General features: G+C 46.6%; 1 protein-coding gene across 3 annotated transcripts; it reads left to right on the plus strand.

Annotated features, from left to right (window-relative positions):
• The first annotated feature begins 8,678 nt into the window (after positions 1-8,678).
• LOC130525278 (mothers against decapentaplegic homolog 4-like) lies at positions 8,679-14,836 on the plus strand. 3 transcript variants are annotated; one of them, XR_008950447.1, is made up of 11 exons: positions 9,508-9,700; positions 10,042-10,407; positions 10,579-10,753; positions 10,861-11,115; positions 11,259-11,366; positions 11,447-11,497; positions 11,611-11,794; positions 12,043-12,211; positions 12,392-12,530; positions 12,662-12,984; positions 13,310-14,836. XR_008950447.1 is itself a non-coding variant. In XM_057031871.1 (10 exons), exons 2-10 carry the CDS (start codon positions 10,168-10,170, stop codon positions 12,871-12,873), a joined length of 1,533 nt encoding a protein of 510 aa, XP_056887851.1. In that variant the 5' UTR covers positions 8,679-8,928; positions 10,042-10,167; the 3' UTR covers positions 12,874-14,836. The 3 variants fall into 3 exon arrangements, 2 of the variants coding, with proteins under 2 accessions (XP_056887851.1, XP_056887850.1); XM_057031871.1 differs by lacking the exon at positions 9,508-9,700 and adding an exon at positions 8,679-8,928 and having other exon boundaries at positions 12,662-14,836; XM_057031870.1 differs by having other exon boundaries at positions 12,662-14,836.
• Positions 14,837-15,355: the final 519 nt, after the last annotated feature.

Consider the following 15,355-nt stretch of genomic DNA (forward strand, 5'->3'; position numbering starts at 1 on the left):
TTGCAGCATGGGCTAGTTGCTAGCTTGAGCGAGCAAACCACCGTTTGTGGTCCAAACAGGTTTGGAGGAAGTATCCAACAAGAGAGATAACCAAATTGAAGTTATCATTCTAAAAAATGCAAATACAAGACACACACACGTGTGTGTGTGTGTGTAAGTGTGTGATACTTAGACTATTAGACACTGAGACTCTTGTAACCCCTGGAGTACTGTCACACTAATACTCTTAAATCTCAAGTGAGCTCTCGTATGCATGCAGAGAGCAGATAAACATTTATGAGCCTTCTAACGCACTCTCTCCCTGTTGCTCTCTGTCTCTCACTCCCTTTTGTGAGGCTTTATTTAAGTGTAAATCACATTAGGGACAGCCGAGCATTCTATCAAGCTGGAAAATTATGATGCACATTACAGATTGATGACAGTAAAACTATCAGTGTTTTCAGTATTGATTGCCTTAAACATAATTATGATGTCCATGCACTATTTATCATTCTACAGGAACAAATTGAGGACGTCTGACCTATGCGTGCGTCTTGTTTGTGGAGTAACATGGAACAGTGGCAGAAAGTTCCAGCAGGACAGTGGAAGCACTGCGAGGTTCAACTGAGGCTGATCTTAGAGAACGCGCTAAGAAGATTTACCGAAAAGGTGTTATTCAACACTGGGTTTTAAGAGGCTTGTGATCCCAACAGCATTTCCTCCTGTGCAACCACAGACGCTAAAGAGCTCCGGCTAACACACAGGTTGGTTGGTGCGTGTGTGTGTGTGTGTGTGTGATAGACTGGCTTTTACAGTCAGTGCCAATAGGATCAGTGTGATCAGAGTGACTATAAACTAACCTTGTTGTGACTTGAAATGTGTGCGTGTGTGTGTGTGTGCTCACATTTGTGACATATTGAGTACCAAAGTACTCATTTTACAGGCAAATTGAGGACATTTTTGTGAGGTGGGGACATTTTACTAGCCACACAAATTCAGTTGACTTTTTGTGGGATAAGATAAGATATTGTTCAGTGTTTGACCCAAGAGGGAGGCGTGTGTGTGCGTGCGTGTATGTGCGTGTGCACGTGTGTGTGTGCATGCGTGCGTGCTGCTATCCATTCCAGTTTGACTCCAATCCAAGATTTTTGGCACAATTCCCGTGATTCAATGCCATGGATGCATCTTTAAACATAGATTTCCACACACAAAGTCATATTGTACGATCCGAGCAAGAATCATTACGTCAGCATTGAAAAGATTGCGGCCAAGAACTGACCCTTGTGTCATGCCACGGGCCTTACTGCCTCATTTCGCTTTGACCCTTTATTAACCTTTGTTAACTGCTTTCCAGTCTCACAGATCAATGCTAATTCTCTTAGGACAGATTAGCATTGTGTGTAACGTTCAGCCCTGTTAATTGTAGTGATCTAAGGTGCGGACTACAGATATAAGAAGCATTCCGGCTGCTACGAGGAGCTGTTGTAAATCTCAAGCAGCTTTGACTACATTTCCAGGAAATTGTATTACCAGGAATTTGGTTATATAGTTTTCCTTGCAATCTGTGTGGTTTGTGTTTCCACCATACCTCAAAATTCTGAAATGTTTATTAAAATCTGGCTGAAGGTGTGTGGAAGAGCGACAAAAACTCTTGTTTCTTGTTTCCGGCCGTTCTACGTGACGGCCAACGGAAGGTTTTGCCCAATTTCACACAGCTCCTTTCTAAATTAGCAGTTAGCCTTAAATGTGGAAAATTGAGACACCAATTGTGTTTCCATGTGTATCTAATCTAAGGCGCAACCGGACTCTCTGTCTACACAGTAGTAGTTGCAGTCGTTGGATTATGGGCGGAGTCAAGCCAGCCCTCCCTCGCCAGGGGTCGATTCGCACTGTTTGAATTCGTTGTTCTTGGGCCACAACACTTGACCTTTTACGTCACACCACAACAACCCATAAAGACATTAGCCAGGTGTGCGAACTATAAGCGAAATGTAGTGCTGCCACAGGCCAGCATGCAGCCACGGCTCTCGTATATCGACTCACAACCGAGCTGTCCGACCTCGTTTGGGGTTCTCTGATCTCTAATGGAGCTAAAGCATCCACGTGCATTTTATGTAATTGAACTAACGCGGGGATTCAGTTTTCCTGTAAATGCACTTACTGGATGAGAAAACAACAAAACACAAGCCGCTCTGTGTGCGCGACAGTCACATTTTTCAGGCCCTATTAAGACGACGCCCTGGCTTTTCATTTCCAGGAGTCAAAGCTGCAAATGCGCGTTATTTGATAAACCTTTAAAAAGAACGAATGAATCAATCACGGCAGACATTGTCCTCACTTCTTCCCCGCTGTCGACCGGGTTAAACTGAGCTCCATCGTGTCGGAGGCATCCTGCTGCAGCAGAAGGGAAAAACATGAGCCGGGCTCATGATACTGTCAATAACAGCACAAACACGTCGTTGTTCTGTCAGGCTGGAGGCAACGTGCCAGCCGGTCCTCCACATTTAAGTTAATATTGGACCTTAGGCTTTATGTCTGAATACTGTTGTGAACAACGGTATAAAACACTCCCAATAGGAATAATAGTCTAAAAATAGTCAAAATTCACCCAGTGATGAATCAACAGAGAAGCATTTCCCCCCAAAGTCTGAGAGAGAAACACGTTGAGGGTATATGTCGGGAAAACATTGTGAGATCAAGGAGCAGCGACGTTAACCACCGTGGAGATTTGAGTGGATCAGTGGGTCAACGCAAACATTCCATTTTCACACAGAGCCTCTTTGTTCCTGTTTTCAACCAGCAGCACAGTGTTATTTGTTTCAGTATGAGTGTTTCCTTGCTTTGTTATGATAATTTGATGCGGTATTTAGTGGCTAAAGAGACAAAAGCGTCCCCCCGGGGGGCCGCCAGGGAACAAAAACAGCGTTTGAAGAGAAGAGACGTCGGGCTTATCGTCGTCATCAAGTGGACAGAAACATGACTCGGAATGGAGGATGAAGGTCCGAGCATGTGTTCTGCAGGAGCCGCTGGAGCAAAAGATGTACAGTGGTGTGTGTGTGTGTGTGTGTGTGTGTGTAGGTGTGTGTGTGTGTGTGTGTGTGTGTGTTAAAGACTCCAGGGGGAATTAGGGTCTAATGAAAGGCAGACAGGCTAAAGTCCCTTGGCAGACTATGAGGTAGCGTGACAAAGTGCTAATGACTTTTGCTGCCCCTAAAACCCATTCACATTTTTTCCTCAAACATTTTCCCAAACCTGTGTAAAAAGATGCACTGCAACAAAACAACAAAAAAACCCTCTCATTTTTATAACCCCTGGTAAAATTCTGTGGTCAAACCCACAATCCTCAGCTCCCAGAACATATCTGAGAGCCCTTGAACGGGGGTTGAATGGGTGGGCCGTTAGCATCGACACAGCTAGTGGCTACATTACTGAGCTGACTCACCAAATCTCGAATGTTCGATTCCCTGAACTTTGAGTGACTCATCAAAATCCCATCTGTTGTTGAAAAAGACCAAATTAATCTTTCCCTTACAGAAAGTTATCATGCCCAAATGGCAGTTTAGATGAACCTGGGTGGAAGACACGCCACAGACGCAACAAAGACCATTTTGTAATATTTAATATTTTAGCATTACTGCTATTAGCATGTTTAGCCATGTTTCCTGTGGAAGTTAGCATAAGCCCCCCTCGGGAGCCACCGATAACACGAATGTTAGCTTTCTTTGTTTAGTTTTGTTAGCCAGAGACAATTATGGGTGTCGAATATAAGTGTTTAAACCATTAAAGTGCACAAAAGAACCCGGCCAACAGAGAAAACACATAAAACAAGACGGTTTTAACACATTCACAGTGTTGTGGCATCAAATGAATTCTTGTCTAAACCTCTGGGGCCGGTTGTAACTTATTATGAGTGTGTGTGTACACGTGTGGGCATGTGTGTGTTTCCTGATTGTGGGTGGGCCTATTAGTGTCTCCTAGGTCAGTGGATTTTGGGGGGGGGGTTATTAACCACAACACCCTCTGCCCAACTGCCACGTGCACACCACCTAACCACAGCACACACTCTGCCAAACCATTCACACACACTGCAAATAAAACACGCCGTGATCATGTGACACACATCCTGATGTTATTCCCACAAAACTGTGTGTGCGACCGTGCGCGCGTCCGCGCGTGTGACAGAGAGGTTCTTGTTTTACTGAAGTTTTATGATGAAACATGAGGACTGACCCTAATTCAAACCTTATGACGGCGCTGTTGTTTGATCTCTACGGGTTCTTTGAGTCACAGAAGTTGCTAGCGGCGTGTGCGGTCACACACGTGATGGGCTAACAGACGTGCTTGCAAACACCATCTCACACACACACACACACACATGCACACACACTCAGTGCACTGATGCAGCCTCTGGACGGGAGGCCGGAGGGACGAGGTGCGTTCGGACGCCATCCGACGAACGACAATGACAAAGCAAACGACAACGACGCAGCACTTTCCCCGACTTTCGGGACGGCGGCCATGACGGTTGCTCTTAGGCTGTTTGAAGATGACTGTTTGTGTTTGTCATGCAAACACTTTGGCTCCTTTAGGCGTTTAAATCTCCTCCTGTTTACCTGTTTTTGTTTACCCAGAATTAGCGAAGGCAGCACAAACACTGGCTCTAACGGGATGCCGGAGAGACACACGCGGCCAGAACATTGCGGGGAGATCAAAGGAATCCAGCATGGTGTTGGGAGCCTCTCCACCAGAGATCCCGCGTTCCTCCGTCTCCGCCCTGCAGCGACTTCGCCGCGTCGACGCCAGGGCGGCGATGATCTCGCCATCGGCTGGATGAGAAGGAGTCCTCCTCCTCACCCACCTTCTCGCTCCTTTATCGCTCTTTGATATCTTTTACCTGATGTGCTGCTTTCGGTTCTCTCTCTGCACTTTCACGATGCAGATGATGCTACAAAGCAAAACCCCACATGACACCAGCTCTGCTCCCTATCCCATCCTTAAGAGGCTCTGAACACAGAAAGCTCTCTGTCTCACACACACACACACACACACACACACACACACACACACACACAAAAATTCCTCACTGTGATAATTCCTGTCAGGTTTCATTAAGAAATACATCAAACTGTTAAAACAGCAACGTTACATTTTTAAAAAAAAACAATCTTTCGATTCATTTCCTCAGAACACCAACTAAGCAACCAGGAAATGATGGCGGTGCGCATTCAAATACTGGGAATTTTGGGAGTACAAAATAGTACAAAATATTTAGAGAAAGCCGTTTCAGTAGAAGATGTGTGTGTGTGTGTGGTGTGTGTGTGTGTGTGTGTGTGTGTGTGTGTACTCATGTTTACTATGTCTTGAGTACCAAAGGCCTTATTCTACGACCAGAGCAGGGGCCATTCTGGGTCCTGCAAGTTCAAATTCCTTTTTGAAGGCGTGGGAGGACGTGGTCTGAGGTTTGGTTTAGGTTAGTATTGAAGAGGAAGACTCCAGCGAGAATCAAGGTGCTTCTGGTTAGGGTTCGGGAAGGGTAGGGTTAGAGTAGGGAGCAGGGTGATGATTTGCATTGATTAAGGTCCCCACAAAGATAGAAATGTGGATGTGCATTCTAGCCCTGGGCTGATGAGGAGAGGCATGTGGTGGCCATTTAGAAGGATTAGAACTGTCATCAGACATGAAGCACGACTAATTATTCTGCTAGCTCTCTTCAGTGCAGGGGCACAAGTGTGTGTGTGTGTGTGTGTGTGTGTGTGTGTGTGTGTGTGTGTGTGTGTGTGTGTGTGTGTGTGTGTGTGTGTTGAATGCTGCAGGCGGAGATGAGAGTGATGGAAGACAGATGGAAATTAATCGAGCCAAGGGGGGAAAAGCGGGAGAAAGAGGGAACGACTGAGCGCTTCTGTTTGTTTGCTCTAAGAGTATGAAAGATGGATGGATGCGAGCGGAGGGACGGCCCCGCTCTGACGTGCGCTGACCCAACGGCTGGCGAGGCGGCGCGTAGAGGGCGTCGAGCGAGGGCTGAAAACAACAAGGAGACGGAGACAAGGGGGGGGGGGGGGGAGATGCACCGGGTTGGAAAAGCAGGGAGGGGAGAGACACAGAGAGGAAGGGCGACCTAGCTGGAGCTTTCACGGGTGGCTGCATTTGCATCCAAACATCCCAACATGCACTGCTCCGCTACTGGGGGCAGAATCAGCCTGCAGCAGCCAGTCAGCCGTGGCCTTTTACCACCTTGCCGACGGGCAGAGTGTGCACGAGCCGAGATAGTGAGTGTATTCGTGTTGCCGTGTGTTTGCATGTGTGTGAGGTTAAGCGTGATCACACGCACGCGCACACACACACACACACACACAGGTGTGTGTTTATGGATACAGAGCTCTTCACTGCGCTGCCTCTCTGATTTATCTTCAAACAGACAGCTCAGCAATCTCCTTCCCCACACCTCTGACTCTCGCCTCCTTTATCCGCCCATCTCTCTGATGCTCAGCACCAATCCATCCATCTTCCGAACGCCTTCCTTCTCTCTCAATCTCCCACGTCTCCTTCAGCTCGTTCTACGTCTGCAGCTCCCCCTGCTTCCCTCTGTCCGTCCTTCCATCTGCATTTATTCCTGCGGGGCAGACAATTTCCGGAATTCCACTGAAGTGGAAAGATTTCAGATTTAATACATCCTCCGCTCGTGATGGGCTCAGGCTTCAGAGGAGGGGGGGGGGGGGGGTGAGGACCCAGAGGGACTTCCTCAACACCTCCCTGCAAACAAAATTCTGCTAACAGACGAGCATGCTACTACTGAGCACTGAGATGCTCTAAATTAGAATTGCTCACGTCGGCTCTGGAGTTATGCGACGGCGATCAGGACGTTGAACCGGTGGCCGGAGGGTGAAGTCGAGACACTGAGTGAGTGAAGAAGCTTCTGTGTGGAAAGCTGCTGTCACTTTGGGTTTTTCTTTTTCTTTCTTACTTCGCAGCAGAAACTGGATGCGAAACAGTCACATCACATTACTTACACGGCTCGCTTGCTTGTCCACTTCTATTTTTGTTTGAGGGTCTGATCTGTGGACAGTGGAGGGCCCACACATTTGTCATCGCGCACACACGCGCGCGCACGCGGGCAGAGCCTTTCTGCCTGTGAGGGACGGTTGTCAAGGTGACGTATAACAGGCCGATCAGCCTCAGCATCATCTCTGCGAGGACCTCTAAGACAATCAGCTTCAGCCAATCGTAGCGTCTCACAGCGTCCTAACGACGAGACTGGCTGCTGGTTGGCTTCATCATCTACAAATAACTGCCATGGATAATGAAATAAGGAAGTCTGATGGATAATAAATCAATTCTGTAGAAAATACATGGCATAAGCACATAAATCCCACCTAAAGAGAATGTGACCCGTTCAACATTTGATTGGTTCCGGGTGTTGTTGTTGGTTTTTTTTTATTACATCAAGTCTCAGTCCGTTGAAACCCTGAACAAGGTTGATGATGAAGAGGACAAAAGGGATGTTTCCGAACACCTGCGTCTCAATGACTTGATCCCCGTTCGGCTGATAACCACTCATCCGCCAGCTGTTCTTCCATAATGAAGCTGAACTACAACCTTAACCGGGGTGACGTGACAGTGGCTGATGTTCACCTCTCGTCATTCTCCACTCTCGCATGCTGGCTGCTGCCAGACCTCTGCCGGCCGGAGCAGTCAGTCATGAGGACAACATGCGCTGCTGTTGACCGGGTCACGCTAAATTAGATTTTGCGCTAACTTTGATGTTTAGAGTTTGGCCAAAATGTGAAACGTTCACGGTCGCCCCTGTGACTCTCGCTTTCACCATCCCAGCAGCTGCAGTGGATGAAATTCTATTAGTAAGGTTATTACCAGAGAGAAGCTCTATTCATCCAATACATCATTGCTTTAACACAAGATAATGGGTCTGGAACAGATGCGTTATATTTGAGAAACTACTTAGAGAAAATTCTGCTGTATGCTTCTGCTGGAGATGACACGAGAACATAGTGACATAAGTGCTGGCAGAAACCAGCTAGGTGTACCTCGATTTTCTTGGTCTGCAGATTTGATTTGATCAAAAGTGGAGTCGTCATGACATGGGTTTGAAGCGACAAATTGCTAGAAAGAGATTCTTTAAATCAATAGATATTATCACTATGGCCCAAAAAAGTACACAGGTCTGCATATTAGATGGCAATTGCGATTCTTCGAGGTTTGTGGAGTTTTTATTTATTTTTTTAAGTTATCTTTCTCACCCAGGTTCACCAAACTCGCGTCTGGTGCCACAAACCAGCGCAACATGGTTTATAGATTGTTGGCACCTGCCCTCTACTGGTCACCTGCGGAAGGGTTTTTCTGTCCAAACCACTGGGGCTGCAGTTGATAACATGTCATTTCAGTTTTTTTGCGGTCCAAATAAGAGTCACAGGGGTGATTCTGCTGATCTGTAGACACTCAGCAAGAAGGATAGCAGTAAGAGCTCTTATTTCTGTATTAAAAGAAAGATCAGTTGTGAAAGATCTCACCTTTACGACCAAGCATCTAATTGCTTGAAAATGACAGATGAATTTGAAAATGCACAATAGAAACTGCTGTGCTGTAAGTGTGAATATATTGGTAAGATGTATTTATTTGATTTTCGGAACAATGCCCGTCTGTTGCGTGTCGACGCTGTTAAAGGTTGCGCTCATCGGCGTGTTCAGGCTCGTCGTCTTGCGCATGCGCATGCGCAGCTTTGCGGGAAATGGAGCGAGTCGAGTAAAGTGGGTCGGGGCATAAATCAACAGGAATCAGATTTAAATGCATTTTTGTTTTAATCATGTAAAAATCAGGTCTGTATAGAAAGAGGCACATATTTAGCGATATTGGAGAACTTTTTGAAATTATTATTTCTTTGGGTGTTTTTGAATGAATACAGGATCTGCTTGGCACTTCCACACCAGCTAACTCCAGGTAGCGTACAAAAGCCTGTATCATGTAACAATTTGGTCGTGGGCGACGGTTGCCTACTGATCTGTTTATTTCAATTTATTGCAAAATAAATCTCGTTATATTTACGCAAGTGGACAGTAAGTTGTAGTATAGCTGAAGGAAAAAACGCGGCTGCTAAATTCCCATCAGCACACTTACTTGACCGAGTTTGTATTACTGACAGACTTTGTAAGAGCATCGAAATAAGGGGGACATGCAAAATGCACGTGTTTATTAGAGCGATATCAAAGATCATGTGTGCTAACAGATGTTTTAGTCGCGGCTAGCTAACATATCCGACGCCTATTGGTACTGATGACAGTGTATTTCCTGCAACTCTTTCAAAATAAAGATTAAACGCAACTTGATAGAATCTTCAAATAGGCCGTTGATAGGTGTAACCAGTAGCAATTTTAAACATTTAATATCTTTTGCTTTCAGTGTTTTCTGGAACAAATAGTAACAACACAATTAGCACCGCCCTTTAGCTAACACACTGCCTTTTAGACGTTGTTTACGAAAGAATTTATTTTATTTTGAAGAGAGTCGGCGTGCGCTTCCGGTCAGCAGCGTTTGTCGCAGTGTTCTACGGCTTTTAGTTCCAGCCAGAGCGACGCCGCTAGCTGGCTAATGCTAGCAATGAAGAGTCAACCGAGTGCAACTGATTCAACTTGTGTCTCTTATTAAATGCTTCCAGCAGGGCTTTTCATTCTAGCGGTGAATCTAAAATCCACTACTTGCAATTTGTCCGACGGTGAGTTGTCGAGTTTACGGTTCTATAATAGCAACTTTGGTGAAAAATGACACATTAACACGACATACTGCTATCAGCCGCTAACGCTGGAACGTCAGTGACGCGATTTCCTTTTTTCCCTCGGGAACGTTGTGTTTTTCGGTAATATCGCTCTGGATTTAGCCTTTAAACCAGCGTAATTCACTGTATCAACCCGGCGGTAAATAGGTTAATCCGCCTAATCTTACGCACAGGTTGTGTCCTTTACTGCAACCGATCCTAAGATCAGCCAACACGATCTGTGTTATCCGGGAAAACATTTCCTCCACAAACTTTTCTCGTATTTTGTTTTTACATCCAAGGTGGCAACCTCAGCCGGAGTTGAGCCTTCCGAAGATCAACATCACGCCTGAATTGGCTTAACAATAAGATGAAACTTGACCAGTAATATCTTCAGAGAAAGTACAGAGACCGAGTCAGAAATCAAGATGTCTATCACCAACACTCCTACCAGCAACGACGCCTGCCTGAGCATTGTGCACAGCCTGATGTGCCACCGACAGGGAGGGGAAAGTGAAGCCTTTTCAAAGCGGGCCATCGAGAGCCTGGTGAAAAAGCTGAAAGAGAAGAAAGACGAGCTCGACTCCCTCATCACTGCCATTACCACCAATGGAGCCCATCCCAGCAAGTGTGTGACCATTCAGAGAACGCTGGATGGACGTCTGCAGGTGGGACGATGCTTGTTTGTCACTTTACAAAAATCTAGAACAACATTCCACTTGTTCATCCCTCTAGAATGGACATATTGGGACAGATGTTGTGTTACTGTTGTGTTACTGTCGACACCTTGCTTGAAGCGAACCCTTTACATCAGTTCCTCCTTTGCATTCTTTTCACAGGTGGCTGGGCGTAAAGGCTTCCCCCACGTCATCTATGCGCGCCTGTGGCGGTGGCCTGACCTGCATAAGAATGAGTTGAAGCACATCAAATGCTGCCAGTTTGCCTTTGACCTCAAGTGTGACTACGTGTGTGTCAACCCCTACCACTACGAGAGAGTGGTGTCTCCCGGCATTGGTGAGTGACAGGTGGAGGTGTTCCTCGTACGGTGTTAAGCATTGAATTGGCTTTTGTTTTATACCCCTCTCCCTCGTGCTTTCTTTTCTTCCTCTCGGGGTCCACAGACCTATCGGGACTCTCGCTGACTGGCTCCGTCCCCGGCTCGTCGTTGATCGTAAAGGACGAGTGTGATTTTGACAGTCCACAGAGTCTACCCTCCATCGAGAGCGGGCACTCCATCCAGACCATTCAGCATCCACCATCCAGCAGCCGACCGCCCCTCACTGAGCCATTTGCACCCCCAAATCTGCTGCCACCTGCTGAGGCGTCCACTTCTGCCTCATCCTCGGCCTTCCCTGCACTTGCCCCTGGATCAGGCCGTAAGATATCCCACGACTGTAAACAACAGCACTGTTTGTTTTTGCAGTCAATCTAGTTTTTGACCTTTTTAAAAGGTTGTTTTATATTTCAGAGTCTAGAAGAGCTGCAATAATACTTCATTTTGTTCTCTTTTAATCTTCAGCTGCCGGCTCAGCCTGGCCGAGGAACAACAGCTTCACCCCAAACATAACCCACCACACCAATGGTCACCTGCAGCACCACACCCCGATGCCACATCCAGCACCCTACTGTGAGTACACACTGCTGCAGCTGCAGCTGACCCATAAATGGAGAGTTGCATGCTTCACTGAACGTTGCTCTTCGTCTCAGGGTCCGTGCATAATGAACTCGCCTTTCAGCCTCCGATATCTAATCATCCAGGTGAGAGCATCAAATCTAAAGTGATACGAATCCTGTGTAAATCCGGTTGAATCCGGTGTTCTTGCAGAACAGCAATACCGCTGATTTACACCAGGTTCCTCCCTTTGTTTCAGCACCTGACTACTGGTGCTCCATCGCCTACTTTGAGATGGACGTTCAAGTCGGGGAGACCTTTAAAGTGCCCTCCTCTTGCCCCATCGTGACAGTGGATGGCTACGTGGATCCCTCGGGAGGAGACCGGTTCTGTTTAGGCCAGCTCAGCAACGTACATCGCACCGAGGCGATCGAGAGAGCAAGGTTTGGGCCTCACCTTAACCACCTCGGCACTGAGAGCTGCTGTATTATTTTCTGAAAGAGCTGCAATTTGAAGAAAAGAGGTTTTTTGATGAGAAAAGAAAAAAAAAATAGGGCACAGATGGGACTCTTGGTTTCTAATTTTTTTCTTGTAAAAGAAATTCATGTTCTAGAAATGATTATGCCCAGAGTGAATAAAATGTCACGTTTGTCGTTTTATTTCCCTGTCACCCAATGTCGGCCCCTCTCAGGCTTCACATCGGCAAAGGCGTTCAGCTTGAGTGTAAGGGCGAGGGGGACGTGTGGGTGCGCTGCCTGAGCGACCACGCGGTGTTTGTTCAGAGCTACTATCTGGACAGAGAGGCCGGTCGAGCCCCTGGAGATGCTGTTCACAAAATCTACCCCAGCGCTTACATCAAGGTAGCGACACGGGTCACCGCACATCACACGAAGATGACATTCTAGAAAAATGTCCTTCTGTCTCTCGGGGAAAGAGTGGAAGCTCCAACCTTCGGCGTTCAGGACGGCTCTAGCCGAGGTCCCGCGTGATGTCGGTCTGTGGTGGTGACCTTCAGTTTGATGTTTGTTCTGTCCCGCCAGGTGTTCGACCTCCGTCAGTGCCACAGACAGATGCAGCAGCAGGCGGCCACAGCTCAGGCAGCAGCCGCGGCCCAGGCCGCCGCCGTGGCCGGGAACATACCTGGACCTGGATCAGTGGGGGGGATCGCTCCTGCTATAAGTAAGACACAGAGACGGCGAGAAGAGAATCGGATCCCGTTTAGAATCTTGTTTTGTACCAACACGCTTGGATAATCCATCGATGCGTTTAAAAGCTTGACATAACCGACCCCCCTCTCTCCTTCCTCTCAGGTCTGTCGGCAGCGGCGGGCATCGGCGTAGACGACCTGCGGAGGCTGTGTATCCTCAGGATGAGTTTTGTCAAGGGCTGGGGACCGGACTACCCCCGCCAGAGCATCAAGGAGACCCCCTGCTGGATCGAGATCCACCTGCACAGAGCTCTGCAGTTACTGGACGAGGTCCTGCACACGATGCCCATAGCCGACCCGCAGCCGCTGGACTGAGGCTGTCGCAGCTGCAGCATCACACCGTAGCCAACGGCAACCGGAAGTCTTCCTCGGGTTGCTGGAGCTGTGACTCTGAAGCTGGCATACATGGACATTAAAACTTTTTAGGTTTGTTTGAGGCATCTTCTTTCATACAAGCCAAAAGCAACCATTAAAAATATACTTCATCTTTATTTTTAATGGATGGCTTTGATTTGAGAAGACCGGAATGAAGTGTAGTGCTATAAAAAGTTCCACAACATGGACATAAAAGGCTCTGTGGGTCCCAGAGAAATCAAGTGTACACCAGCTCCCCTGCAGCCCACCCTGGAGTCTCCAACTGCCAACAACTTACGCTGTGCAGCTGGTGGATGCACAGTCTGTGTCTGAGCGGCGCTGCTGTTTCTGTTGTGTCTCTTCTCCTTGAAGCTGTTAAACAGAAGGTTTTACACAGGGGATGACAATCAAGGTCGGTCAACTGTGGGGCTGAAAGATGGCAGCCGCTCTGAAGGAAGAGCACGGTGCCTTCTCAGAGGGGACCCGCAGAAGGATCCAGTCACGCCACACATTCATCAACGTCGCAACATGTGAAATGCCACGCATCGTGCCTAAATTCATCTCAGCGCCTGAGCTGGAGCGAGGCGAAGGACTGATCCAGGTCGGGAAGTGTTACATTTACAGGGTTGGGCCTTAAAACGGGACGTGTTCTTTAGATTTATCTTTTGTTGTTGAGTGAGTTACACAATTGTGACAAGCCACGCTGTTTTTATTTTGTCTCCTCCAAGTCCACCTTAAAATTCCCACATTGTCGATTTAGACGTAGATGTTTCGTCTTCTGCAGTCAGTAAGACGCCTCCACCAACATCTGGACCATCCTGCCCAACGGTGAACCCCAGCTGTGTTTGTGTGCTCAATATTCTGGCACACCAATAATCCAGAAACACTCGGCACATCTTTCACGATCATCTCCAGGCAGGCTACAAACCTCAGCCTTCGGCGTCTGAAATAAACCCCCCATTTTGACGTCACCCTTCTCTTGACCATCGTGCTTGTACGCCACAACTCGCAGCTTTGTTTTTAATATCAACTCAGGTTTCCTGAGTGTAGATTACTGAAAGGGTTTTAATACAGTTTACAGCAATATCAACACATTTTATATTACTACTCTCTATTATTTGGGGTGTATAATATTTTTTAGCACTTTATATTTCCTGTTTTACTGAGTAGCTTTTGTTTGGAAGTTATATTTTCTATAGGACGGGGCAGGTGTAGCGTTGTCATGGATATGTGCTGTAAATATGTTCCACTAAAGACACCTTTCACCATTTAACCCAGTAGGCGTTTATACTCATCTGTAGGATTCATTTTACCTGTTGTTTTTTTTATTTTTTAATCGTGTAAATAATTTGAAATGCATGCCAGCGTTTGCATGAGATTCAGTGGCTAATCGATCCACTTTGTCCCACCAAATTGAAATATGCTTTGGACCCGACGTCATGTCAGAATAGTGAATATCTGCTAACAGCAGGAAGATGCATGATTGTTTAATCAGAAAACAGGAAATGTGATTACTGCCCCGTGTGTTTAAATACATTCAACAACCAGAAATAACAGGATTAAGTACACCTAGATTAGAAATAATCTCACATTTGGTCCCCCCCCCCCCTTCACATCATGGTTGAAACTGCTGAATGAGATTTTATTTTTTCTTTAACTGAAAAAAAATCTTGTTTTACACATGCACAAAAACTATTTTTTTTTCTTTTTAAATTTGAAAAAGGATTTTAAACATTTCTACACCAGGGGGAGGATTTATTTCATATCAATTGTATGGAAGGAAGAATATTTTTTTATGTTGTGACTGCAGGGATCTGCTGAACTGTGGATGGAGGTGATTTTAATATCATTAGATGATGACTGATAGAATCTCTGGCTGCATTTATTATGAAAGAGTTGCATTAAACATGGAGTGATCTGGAAATGGTGGCCTGTTGTTTTTTGTCTAAAAATACACCGATATGCATGTTTCTCACAGAAGACGTGGTAATGGCTGAATACATTAGTCACAAAAATGCATTTCTGAAGCTCTTGACTGGTGGCTGAATGGATGATTACACCTCTACTAGGTCTGTGACAGCCAACTTGCAGCCACCACAGAAGAACGGTTCAGGCTGGGAGATATCGCTGAAGGCCTCTGCATCCCGTTTAGCTACGCGTTAATAGGAGAGCTGTAATTATTGCCGGCTGTCAAAACTGCCTGCTGTGAAAAAAGGCTTATTTTTGACGTGAAAATGGGCTCCGAGGTGACTCACTGATTCTGGTCTCGCTCCCCCCACGCACACCCGCTGCTGAGGCCCGATAAACCTCCGTTGACAAACACCTGAGTGGGTGCTGGGGGGCTTAAATACTGAATTTTTTCCCCCTTGATTATAATGCTCCGACTGCAGGATACAGACAGCGTGTCCGCAAACAAACATGTTTACGCACAAACGAGGATAAA

Source organism: Takifugu flavidus, chromosome 5 (assembly GCF_003711565.1).
Source record: "Takifugu flavidus isolate HTHZ2018 chromosome 5, ASM371156v2, whole genome shotgun sequence".
NCBI lineage: Eukaryota > Metazoa > Chordata > Actinopteri > Tetraodontiformes > Tetraodontidae > Takifugu > Takifugu flavidus.

Coding starts and splice junctions, on each gene's coding strand:
- LOC130525278 (XM_057031871.1), top strand. CDS start 10,168: ATGTCTATCACCAACACTCCTACCAGCAACGACGCCTGCCTGAGCATT. Junction 12,212..12,391: donor ACCCCAGCGCTTACATCAAG/GTAGCGACACGG, acceptor CTGTCCCGCCAG/GTGTTCGACCTCCGTCAGTG. Junction 12,531..12,661: donor GGGGATCGCTCCTGCTATAA/GTAAGACACAGA, acceptor CCTTCCTCTCAG/GTCTGTCGGCAGCGGCGGGC.